Source organism: Hyperolius riggenbachi, chromosome 8, assembly GCF_040937935.1.
Source record: "Hyperolius riggenbachi isolate aHypRig1 chromosome 8, aHypRig1.pri, whole genome shotgun sequence".
Lineage (NCBI taxonomy): Eukaryota > Metazoa > Chordata > Amphibia > Anura > Hyperoliidae > Hyperolius > Hyperolius riggenbachi.
In genome coordinates this window covers 156,143,085-156,156,056 of record NC_090653.1, presented here as the reverse complement: position 1 = coordinate 156,156,056, position 12,972 = coordinate 156,143,085, and the positions used below count along the sequence as shown (strand labels likewise).

General features: G+C 43.9%; 1 protein-coding gene across 2 annotated transcripts in view; it reads left to right on the top strand.

The window, feature by feature from the left end:
- ABCB7 (ATP binding cassette subfamily B member 7) overlaps positions 1 to 12,972 on the top strand; it is a 214,102-nt gene that overhangs the window by 61,220 nt on the left and 139,910 nt on the right. For both annotated transcript variants that reach the window (XM_068247587.1, XM_068247586.1), the window contains exon 4: positions 7,469 to 7,588. In XM_068247587.1, coding sequence (XP_068103688.1) covers positions 7,469 to 7,588 — 120 coding nt within the window. The remainder of the gene's footprint in view (positions 1 to 7,468; positions 7,589 to 12,972) is intronic.

Below are 12,972 nucleotides of genomic sequence, written 5' to 3'. Positions count from 1 at the left end.
CTCCATATACATTAAAATAAATACGGGCCTGTTTCCGCTGCATCAGGTTCCACTTGCAGTTCATGTGAGACGCATCCGAATCCCTATAGCCGTGCCAGGGATCTTTTTTCCCCACACATGCAAATCGGATGGCAGCCTATTCATTTCAATATGCGGTGTTCCCCCCCGTACTCATCGTATTTGGGAAACACTATGAATTCTGTGCCTGTGGAAATATGCCCTCATTGTAAACACAGATCAGTGCTGCACAGGTACATTTTCAGTTTAATGTTATTGAAATTATCATTCTATTTCAAGCTACGGTCAGCTTATGCTACTTCCACACTTTGTCTGCATTGCATGGCAATGAACAATGTCATTGCCTCACAATGCAATAGTATCCCTATGGGGTTATCACATTGATTGCGTAGTGGCTCTCTCCATCGGGGTAAGACACTGCATGCAGTGTGTTTACAGTGAAACATCCCCATTTGCAGTGGCAGTGAGGCATATGCTCATTGTACAGTATGCCTCACTGCTTGGTTTCACCCCAACAATAGTTTGCGATGCAACTCTTCTGCTTGTTGCATTGCAATTTTAGCACACCACAATGTGCGCATAGTGTAAAAAGAACCTAAGAAGTGCTAAAACTGACAGTAAGTTCACATTGCTCTGTAGCCTTAGCGACAGTACTCTGTTCTCTGTAAGAAATACAGTTGCAATAAGCTTCTCCACAAATGCCCATCATGCTGCAGGAGTAATAACCTGCTCATGGCAAGAGGCTTTGTAACTCATTTTCAGCACCAGGGCAAGTCCATTCTCTGATCTTCGAGTTTCTATTACCGTACAAGAACTGTGGATTGCTTATGGTTATATGCACATGAAAAATGTTATCAAGCAAAAAAAAAAGTTTAATCATTAATAGCTTGCAGGATATAGAGCCAATCTGAAAATGCAGAGTTTTTCTCAGCACATGTGGAATTTCTCTTTAACCACTTCCCTTAAAGGGAAGGTTCAGGGTCGATTAAAAAAAAAAATCCACATCCACTTACCTGGGGCTTCCTCCAGCCCGTGGCAGGCAGGAGGTGCCCTCGGCGCCGCTCCACAGGCTCCCGGGGGTCTCTGGTGGCGCGCCTGACCTGGCCAGGCTGGCGGCCAGGTCGGGCTTCTTGTGCGCTCCAAAATGCGCCTCACGACGGCGCGCTGGTGTCATCAGACGTTCTCCGGGCTGTACTGCGCAGGCTCAGAACTACTGAGCCTGCGCAGTACAGCCCGGAGGACGTCTGATGACGTCAGCGCGCCGCCGTGAGGCGCATTTTGGAGCGCACAAGAAGTCCGGCCGCTGGAGGAAGCCCCAGGTAATGGCCGTCGGAGGTTACAGCGGCTGCGCAGTCCGCACAGACGCGAGTGCGGCTGCGCAACTCTAGGGCCTCCCTCCCCAATCCATGCTACAGGCTGTCTCCTGTAGCGTGGATCGGGGGGAGGCCCTAGAGCTGCGCAGCCGCACTCGCGTATGTGCGGACTGCGCACCCGTGGCAACCTCTGGCAGCCATTTTTGAGGAGGTAGGAGAGCCCGACCCGGGCTGTGGGGTTGGGATCCGGCCTGGGGGGGAATGAAGCAGCAGGGACCTGGCGGAACTGTATGGAGGGCGCGGATGGCGTCCTCCGTGCCTTCAAAAATCATTCAGGTACAGAACTTTTTTTTTTTTTTAAATCTGGGCTCGTAAGTCCTTCAAGCAATATGAGCAGAGGTTAATCGCCACATTCCCGTGGCAGAATGTCGGGCGTTTTGTCAATGTTTGTATAACTCGTTAAAAAAAAAAATATAAAATCAAAAATGTAATGCTCCTGAAAAAATGGGAGGAGCTAAAAATACAAACATACGCCTAACTGTTTGAGTTCGTTTTTCGAGGGTTTCTCACAGTACTGGTTTAAACATGTAAACGTGGACCAATTTGTAAAAATATCAATTTAATATCATATAAATATTACAATATCTCAAAACAATATAAAATTGCACTTTTGATTCAAAACAAAACCCGTAAGGTTATTCTTATAATGAGCAATGAGCTGGATAATACAACTTCAGTGATACAATCAAAATGTTATCATACGCGTTTACCAATAACAAGAAGGCTTAAACCATTTAGCAGTCAATTCAAATACAGTGCAAAGCTATGACTCATCAAACATGGCCACCGGGGGTGTCAATCGATTTACCACAGGATTCCTGAAGACAAGATGGCTGAATCGATCAAAAACAAAATGGCTGCTATCAAAATCATAATGTCGCTATCAAAACAAAATGGCTGATGTCAGCTATACCATTTAACTATGACAACTTTATGATGACTCAATTGATATAACGACTGGGCGTTGTCCCACAATTGATATGCAATCAACTATAAATGACAGGTATTGTACCTCTGTCAGCACTTCAACCTCCGCTGGTCTGTGTCACTACACAGAGCAAGAGGGTAACCTATATAATTTTGGAATGAGATATCTATTGAGTCATCCTAAACTTTGCTAGTCGTGGCCTGCACATGCTGCGGCAAAATACCAAAATATAAATGCTTAGAGGAGACAGCTTTAAGTTTCGCTTTTATCCAAAACAAGTTATGGCATTCACAGCCAGCGATCCATAGAACTATTGATTGTGTTTATCTAAAGAAAAATATACCCACTGTGTGGGTTTTATCAAAGATACGGAGTAAGCAATTTCTGTGCACTGAAAGAGCTCACTCCCTTTGGCTATAAATGACTATAAAATAAGAAAAATAATTGTCAATAAATCAAACGTTCAGATATCTGCGCTGTGATAAACCATATAGCTAAAAAAATTGGTCATTGATAGTTACCAATATGGAGTCTAGGGCGTGTTCCTTTGGGCGTCATCATTCAGATGGCCTGGATTCCTTATGTTCTGGTCTGCTCCGATCTGATCCTCTCTCATCCTCACTTGTTGAATGATCTCTCTCTTCTTATTCTCATCACTACCTATAGTCCTGCCCAGAAGATCAAATCTTCCAGCCTATCACAAGGCAGTGGGAGTGAACAGTGGGAGTTTTCTATAACTAATCTTAAACCCAAGTGCAATACTGGATTTCACCCTTTGGAGGTGCTGTTGGCTAACTAATCACATTCTTGATGGGATATTTGAAAAACTAAAGACATTTTGATTATGTTCTATTAATTATAACTCACTGTGAATAAATCAATGCTATAAAAATTCATGTCTATGGATAGCTGATCTGGATTGGATCACTGGTTATTATTCAGTATACAGTGACCTTTTCTACCATATTCCAGATAAATTTGATTTTATCCAAAAATCATAGTGGCATACTTAAAAATTACCATGGATCTTTCATTATAACACATTGTGCATGTTAGCAAAGTTTTATATCTCTATCCATTAATATAATTGTCTACAATGCAACAAGGATAAATATAACATTTCCATATCATTTTGGATATATGCATTCAAAGAATGTTGATATTAATACATATACAACGCCATAACATTTTATATATTCTTTCTTAATTGTTATGCAATAATGCATACATGTGCTGTCTGTATTCTGAACCTAGATGGGGAATTGTAATATAACCTTATGTTTCTTTAACCTCCTTGGCGGTTAATTTTTTTTTTGCAAATGGGCAAAAAAAAACGTTTTTTTTAATTATTTTTTTTTGTTTCATGTAAAGCTACCAGAGTGGTAGCTACATGAAACACCACTAGAGGGCGCATGTGGCCCTCTAGTGCGATCGTCGCCGGCATCAATAGCAAACAGGGGAGCGCGTATATAACGCGTTCCCCTGTTTGGCTTCTCCTGTCGCCATGGCGACGATCGGCATGACGTCATGGACGTCAGCCGACGTCCTGACGTCATGCGCACTCGATCCAGCCCATAGCGCTGCCCGGAACTCATTGGTCCGGGCAGCGCAGGGCTCTGGCGGGTGGGGGCCCTCTTTCGCCGCTGCGTGCGGGCGATCGCCGCAGAGCGGCGGCGATCGAGCTGTGCGCGCGGCTAGCAAAGTGCTGGCTGCGCGCACAGCACTTTGAATGGGGCGAATCGCCCCAGCAGGCCCTGAGAAATCCTCCTGCGCGGCATAGCCCGAGCTCAGCTCGGGCTTACCGCCAGGGAGGTTAATATGACAAATTGCTGACAGCAAAGTCAGTATATTTCCTAAGACTTGTTTTTGTGTCCGGACTTCAGTAACCTTTGGAAGCACAAACATTGTGAAAAACCCCCATGCAAGGTTTCTATGCATTCAATATAGCCAGGTTTGAGCAATTGTATACAGATGCTAGTCCATTCTTAAACAAAAACCAGTTAAGACTGTCTCTGTTATTGTCACTTAACTTCTCTTGTTTGGCAAGGCAAGGTAACTGTGTTAACTATTAGTCAGATTGTGGTCTCCTTTCTATTCAAACACTCCTGAATGGCTAACTACTTGCTAACTAACATCTGATCTTCCTAGAGGGACACAGATTGGACAATTTAGCATTACATGTTATATTAAAAATAGGCTATACATGTCTTAATAATCAATGCACCTATATTAACCTATAATAACCATGATCATCACAAGTCTTTGTCTTCTGTACCCTAAGGGAAGGAAATATTAGATTTATTTCTATTTGATCATATACAGTTCAATTTATCGGAAAAACGATATTCCGCCATATGGACATCTCGACAAGAACGAGGGCGTTATAGCCCCCAAATGCCTGTGGCAAAATGCGGGGATCGCTTCCTGGTAGAGACAGAGCTTTGCGCTGTAGCTCTGCCTCTACTGCAGTCAATCTCCGCCGATCGCTGTCTCTCACCGCCCCTCTGTCTTCTTTCACTGAGGGGCGGGGAGAGGCGGAGATTGACTCCAGCAGAGGCAGAGCTACAGCACAAAGCTCTGCCGGCCCTGGAAGCAAAATCCACGACCTGGAAAGTCATGGAATTTTGGGGGTTTAAAGCTCTTGTTCTGCCGTGGGAATGCAGCGTTTTACCTCTGCTCATATTGCTTAAGCTAAATAGCAGGTAAAAAGTATTTATTTTCACTTCAGACTCTCTTTAACCTCCCTGGCGGTAAGCCCAACACCGTGTCGGGCTAGCCGCTGTAGGGGATCGCATTGCCCCGGGAGGATTTTTTTTTTTTTTTAATAAAAATGGTTTTCTCTGGTTGAGCTAGCACTTGGCTAGCTAACCATGTCCCCCAAGTCGCTCAGGTCCCCTCTGATCGCCCCCAATCACCTCCGGTATACATACCCCCCAGGGATCCCGCGATGGCGCAGCCTCCCAATCAACACCCAGCTTCGCTATGGGGAGGATCGGAACTGCGCATGACGTCATGTCTCATCGGCGCCGTAGTGACGAGTGAAGCCATTTGGGAAGCTGCGGCTCTCGCGGGATCGCAGACAGAGTGTTGCTGGCGGCGTTCGGGGGGGGGGGGGTTCAGACCAGTGCCGGGGGAATTGAGGGCCACAGTTGGCCACTAGTGCTAGCTAACACTAGTGCTAGCTAACATTAAGAAAATACTTTTAATGAAAAAAATCCCTCCCGCGGATGCAGCCACCATATCTGCGTACCGCCAGGGAGGTTAAATAGGTACAGCTTTTTGCATTGTTTGTATATGTTACGGCCAGAACCCGAAGTTTGGCCACTTCTAGTTCTGGCCGGCCACTTCGGGTTCTGGCCGGCCAATGCGCGAAGTGGCCGCTGCGCTGCGGCCAATGTGAGGAATGGAATGAATCCTGTAACATTCATGTATCTTCTGACCGCAGCGCAGCGGCCAAACGTATCGCAACTTAGTTATTTTAATAAAATTAAGCCGGCGGCAATGAAACAGATGAAGCCGCCGGCTTTTTCTCTGCCTCTCTCTCTCTCCTTCCTCTCCCCGCCTCTCTCTCCTTCTCTTATTATGGGCAGCACTACGTGTCCCCCCTTCAGAGTCGTTCGTCGCGCCAGGGAGAGCAGAGCGGGGAGGCTGCAGACATCGCTTCTGCCAGCACCCCGCTCTGCAGGAACGGCAGGCTTCCCTGGTGCGACGAACGACTCTGGAGGGGGACACGTAGTGCTGCCAATAATAAGAGAAGGAGAGAGAGGCGGGGGGGAGGAGAGAGAAAGAGGCAGAGAAAAAGCCGCCGGCTTAATTTCATTAAAATAACTAAGTTGCGATAGGTTTGGCCGCTGCGCTGGGGCCAGAATATACATGAATGTTACAGGATTCATTCCATTCCTCACATTGGCCGCAGCGCAGCGGCCACTTCGCACATTGGCCGGCCAGAACCCGAAGTGGCCGGCCAGAACTAGAAGTGGCCAAACTTCGGGTTCTGGCCGTAACATATACATGAAGTTAAGATAGGTAAGAAACACAGGGAAAAGTTGTGTAAAGTGTTCTTGCTGGTAGGGATCAAATTCTAGCACACTTAACTTAAACCCCATCCATACGCTCAACCGCCGTCTTTTACAGTGAGCGAAAATCAAACTGTCAAATTGAATGACAGTCTTCACGTGTAGACGTGCAGAGGACTGAGCGAGAACGACAGATAAGAAATGGCAAATGACAGATAAAAAGAGGTTGAATCGTTCCGGTTGTCGGATTGATTTTGGAAAAGTTGGTGAGAAGACGTCTGCAAACTGTTAATGTGTACACAAATCTAGTACGATTATGCTATTATGTACGATTATTGACTATGGTGAAGAGACGTCGCTGTGGAGCTTTAACGATATTGTAAGCATACGTCTTTTAAGGAAGTCGTTAGTTTTGTTGTGCGGTGTTTATTAACGTGTGCACGTCAAGGCGTATCTTTTTATCGCTTAAATTTGTCTTCTCGTTTGTACCAAGCGTCTTTGGTTGAGTGTGTGTATGGGGCTTTAGTTCCCACTTAACTTCCGCATCACATGTGGCCAGCGGGAGTGGACAGTATAATATCCGCTCTGATGGTTCACAGTGATGAGGCTGGAGCCCGGGAAGATGCGCTCCCCCATTGGCTATATGGGGGAACGCATGCGCCTGCCTGGAATTGTCGCGGCCTGCGCAGAAGTGCAGTGCTGCTTACTGCAACGAATCCCGCTGAACTGCTGCAGTGTGACAAGTGTGACAGCTCCTATGTATATCTTAGGAGCGTTCACTCTCTGCTTAGAAAGGAGCAGAGAATGGTCTGTTATCCACTCTAGTGGGAACAGAGCCTTATGCATTATGTACAGGAACACTGACTGCTGAAGGGAGAGGGCAAGTATTTTTTCACATCATTATACATTTCTGTAACTCATAATTTGGACAAAGTTCCACTGAAGATAGAAGTCTCCATGAAAGAACATCATGCGTTTTTGCAGAAAGTTGGTTGATCTGTATACATTCATTAAAAGCAAATAACTGAAGCATTTGTTCACAACATATAATTTTACTATATACAAAAAAGTTCAAATGCTTAGAACTGTCTCGGTTGTGCAATATAATGTTATATTTTCTTATCTTCCAACAGTTGAAAGATGTGGATTCAAAGAAAATCTTAAAAGCTATGTTTTCTCACGTATGGCCCAAAGATCGTCCTGATTTACGAGCAAGAGTTGCTATATCCCTTGGGCTTTTAGCATGTGCAAAGGTAAGTAAGCCTATGGCCTTTATCCAGAGAACCATTAATCATGTCCGCTGGGAGTCTGAAATAAGTGCCTGCATGTGGGAGGACTGACCCCACAGGTCACTCTTTATCCATATCAGTGGCACTGCAGTTTGGAAATATTGGAAATCACAGGATTAATACTGTAGTGCTCATGCTGCCTCCTGTAAAGAGGTAATCTAAACTGGAGCCAGAAAGGCTGTGACAACATGTTTAACTCTTAGTGGTTACATCAGCAACAACACTTTTTAGATTTTTGTATACAAGATCTGTAAATGTATTCATTTCAAATGAACATTTTTATGCGTAGCACGGAGTCGAAAGCCAGGAAACTGGAAGTCCAGTAAGTTTAAGCTAAACAATAACGTGATGGGTTATTGTCTCCTCTGAGACTGCTGTTTAAAGGTCCTTGGGATAATGTCAGTCATCTCAGAATATTGAGGTCCTGCAGCTGGAAATTAACCATCAAAGGCTTGCTTCTTTATTTGGTACGGTAATGTTCCACTGATCTCTGTGTGTGTGTGTGTGTGTGTGTGTGTGTGTGTGTGTGTGTGTGTGTGTGTGTGTGTGTGTGTGTGTGTGTGTGTGTGTGTGTGTGTGTGTGTGTGTGTGTGTGTGTGTGTGTGTGTGTGTGTGTGTGTGTGTGTGTGTGTGTGTGTGTGTGTGTGTGTGTGTGTGTGTGCTAAATAAAATTTTGACTTTCTAATACAGAAGTTATTTACAGATATACAGTATGAGCTAGAAATGATTCCTCCTGTAAGGAATCTCTTCATGTCAGTGCGTGAATATTCAGCAGTGGATATAAACACCAGCTTGATGAAGTGCATAGTGGACTGGAGTGTCTATTGCCATCATGGAGAACCACTAATCTACACAGTAGAGGGTGTTTTTATTTGTTGTATTTATTGTTTCTGTATGCCACTAGAAAGCCTGATAAAGCTAAAGGCCACACACGATACAATAAAATGATCTGATTTTACGGCAATTCGATAAATATGATTGGATTTTAATTTTTTTCCGATTTTTATCGGTCCAGAATGCTGGAAATTGTTCTAAAGATTGCATGGTGTGTTAAATTTGTCTATTTATTAATATACACACCCTTGCAATTTTCTCAACGTTAAAATCATTTTTATTATAATTGGGGAAAAATTGAACATGTGTGTGGTACATTGGTCATATTTTTAAAATGTTACAATCAGTCAGAAAAATGTATTGCAATTCTCGAATTAAACAGATATTAAAAATTATATGGTGTGTGTGTGTGGCCTCCTTTAGCTATATCAGTTGGTATTTTAAAAGATTGTAGCAATGTGGTGAGTATAATCATTATGGATCTTGTGCAGGAGTTACCAGTGGTCTCCCCTTGTAGTGAATGGTGGAGGCTATTTTTCTACACTCACTGCAAAAGCTCTATACACATGCTAAATTAAACTCAGCCAATAGCGACTTCCTCTGCTGAGAATCCAGTGTGTGTAGAGCAGTGACAGGGAGTGACAGCCCCTGACCACTTTGTCATTCCTACGTTGCTCCTCCCCCTCCCACATAGGAATAGAGCACAGGCTAGCGTTGCGTCTGTCAGCCTTGGTCCTGCAATGTCGCCTGAAGGATTGGTTCCCAATTCCTGCTGGCTGACCTGTATCTAGCGTGTGTACAGGCCTTCACAGTTTCAGCAAATTAAGCATTCAGCCATGCAGTCTCTTTTAGATAATTTTTGCGGATTTGATCACAGTTCCAAAATGAGCATCATTGTCTTATGATGCCAAAGATCAGTATGCTGGTTGTGTCTAGCATATCACTATCGCAGCCATGGATTGGAGGCTACACAGTCTCACATAGTGACACAGACAGGTACTGCAATGTCTTGCATATATAACATTTTCAGTTCAGTTGAGGGACTACCTTCCAGTTTCCAACCTTCTCCAGTAATCTAGTAGTGCAAGGCCTTCTCAGAGGAGTAGAGATTGTTGTAGCAATGTCCATGTGCTTTTCAACAAGGTGGCAAATGTATCAGTAAAGGTTATCCAATTACACAGAGAAAAGCCCAGAATTCATACACAGCCAAATAATGTACCATACATTATTTCATTTTATGAAGAGAGAAACTGAGTTTGAACTTCATCCCATTCAGTAGCTGATACCCCCTTTCCCACGAGAAAGCTTTACCTTTTCTCAAACGGATCATCAGAGGGCTCTGTATGGCTGATTTTGTGGTGAAACACCTCCCACAGTGTGATGTCAGCGCGTCACAGCACTGAGGTGCTGACATCACACTGTGGGAGCCTTATTGAATTTTGGGAAATAACAGCGGTTTCCAACTGCAGCTTGGAAACTGCAACTGCAGCTACTTCAACGGTCATCACCTGCCAGTAGTAAAAATGTAGCCATATGATATATTTCAGAATGTAAATCAGGGAGAGGAAAGATTTTACAATGGGCAAACACTGACTAAATAATTTATAAATAATTATTGTAAAAATTAAGCACTTTTTTCATTACACTATTTTCACTGGAGTCCCTCTTTAAAGGTAACCTAAACTGAGAGGGATATGGATGTTTCCTTTTAATCAATACCAGTTGCCTGGCAGTCCTGATCCCTTTGGCTGAAGTAGGGCTGAATCACACACCTGAAACAAGCATGCAGCTAATCCAGTCTGACTTCAGTCAGAGCACCTGATCTGCATGCTTGTTTAGAGGCTATGGCTGAAAGTATTGGCAACACAGGATCAGCAGGAGAGTCAGGCAACTGGCATTATGTTAGAAGGAAAAATCCATATCCCTCTCAGTTTAGGTTCACTTTAAAGAGGAACTTCAGCCTAAACAAACATGCTGTCATTAAGTTACATTAGTTATGTTAAATAAAATAGATAGGTAATATAATCTCTTACCCACCCTGTTTTAAAAGAACAGGCAAATGTTTGATTTCATGAGGGCAGCCATCTTTTTGATTTAAGGGGGTGACAGGGAGCATGAGACACAGTTCCAACTGTCCTGTGTGCTGATCACCCCTCCTAGTTGCTAGGCAACGTTAATAACAGGAAATCCCATCATGCTTTGCACAGCATCAGGGATAAAAAGCCAGTTTTCTTTGATGGGGCGGAGCTTTGCTAAAATGCAGCTAAAAATGATGCTTTGGTAAGAAAAACAAAGTTCTGATGCTGTGAAACTGTTAAAGAAACACCAAGCCTTTTCAGTTCCGCTGAGTAGATTTTTAGTCCGGAGGTTCACTTTAAGTTCAACCTTTGGTTTAACTTAACTGGTTATGCTACTACACCTCATTAAGGATGCCACCTGCTGACATTTTGCTCTGATCTCTGTTATCTTAATGAAGTTAGGTTTTTTTTATTAGAATTATTTTAATTCTTGGCAGTTTTTATTTATCCAGCTGGCATAGGAGTCTTTCACTAAGAAACATCCACCATTGTTTAAAATGTGTATTATGCAGTGATCTTTACTTACATGTTTAGTGATATATTTTTATACTTCCTCTGTTAAAGAAATCCTTTATATGAATTTCTAGTCCTACCTTCTGCTAGGCACTCACCACGGTAGGTGTATTATCTGTTTATACAGCTGTGGCTCCAGGTCTTTTTTTGCAGTGCTATGTATTTGTAGCTGGCTTCCTGCTCGGATGGAAATCGTCAGGCTTTAGGCTAAGGGAGGAAGCAAAGCTTTTATTTTTAAAAAACACTCTTAAACTCCTAGTGGTTATAAAGAGGCAGAAATGTGATAAAGCATTGCAGCACAGTTTTCCGGAGTCTCTGGATATTTTGAGTTCTTAGTGCTGTGAAAGTGTTATAGGCGGCATTCCTGGGTGGACAGGGCTAATTAGCCAATGCAAAATGTAAGGAGAACTTGGCTCAAACTCACAGGTTCACAGCCAACAGATTGACACAACACCTCCAAAAATGAGATTGTTGGTTACACATAGCCACAGACATGCGGGTAAGCCCCTCAGACCAGTCTCGTAGAGGTGTCCCTATGCTAATGGTGGAAGCTATCACAGCTGACACATACCGATGAGCGCATCGACAATTGGACACACTTATCTGAGGTCACACATGGGGTCATGGGTCCCCAACCTTTGTGGAGTGCAGTTATACATTGGGTGGGGGGCACAATACCTGTGCCACTGCAATCAGTAAATCTTAAGTAGCCTAATGCACCTAAAATACTATACATCTAGAACGTATCTGAGGAAGTTGCAATATTTATTTCCTTTTAAACAATACCAGTTGCCTGGCATCCTGCTGATCTTTCATGCATCAGTTGTGTCTTAACCACTTAAGGACTGCAGTTTAAAACCCCTTAAAGGGAACCAGAGATGTACCCTAGATGAAAAAATGAAAAATAAGTTATACATACCTGGGGTTTCCTCCAGCCCCATACGCGCTGATCGATCCCACGCCGCAGTCCTCCGCTGTCTGCATCTACGAGAACCAGCTCCCGTCGCTGACGTCATCGGAGCCAGCTACGCAGGAGAAGTGCGCCCTCTACGTATCTTTCCATGCACTGCTGCAGAGATACGCAAAGAGCGCACTTCTGCTACGCTTAGACTGGCTCCGACTGACGGAACAGCGGTGAGGCGGTTCTCGTAGCTGCAGGCAGAGGAGGATGGCGGCGTGGGATCGATCAGCGCGTATGGGGCTGGAGGAAGCCCCAGGTATGTATAAAATCTTTATTTTTTCATCTCTGGTTCCTTTTAGGCCTCTTTCACACCAAGACGTTGCGTTTTAGGGGACGTTAAGTTCGCATAACGTGCCCCTAACGCCATGCATGGAGCTGCGTTATGTGGCTCTTGGTGCGCTGTTTTCGTTCTATCTATACTGATAGAACAGCCGCTCCAGGATAGTGATGGGAAGTCTGGATCTTTTCAAGGATTCGGATGATTTGAATCGGATCATTGAAAAGATCCGGATCTTTGAACCGAATCATTTGAATCATTTTACTAGGGAAACAGACTGGGGGTGAAATGACTAGCAGGACAGGACTTTCCCTGCACTGTACATTCTGTATGTTCCTGTTTCTTCCAGACAGACATCCATTGTGAACCGAATCGTTCATTGTGATGATCCGGGTGAGTCGACTCACAAAAAAGAGCCGGATCAAATGAATGATTAATTCATGATCCGGACAACACTATGAGTCCAGGTTACGTCACCACGGTGCAGTGAATAATAATTTTCGGACTATTAGACGCTCCGGACTATAAGACGTACCAAATTTTAGAGCATAAAAATCATGGAAAAAAAAAATTATACTAAACCTGGTGCGTCCATGGTCCAGGAGCATCTTGTATATGTTCTGCCCCAATTATTGTCCCCCTTGTGCCTTCCTTGTACATCTTGTGTCCTCATTTCCTCCTGTAT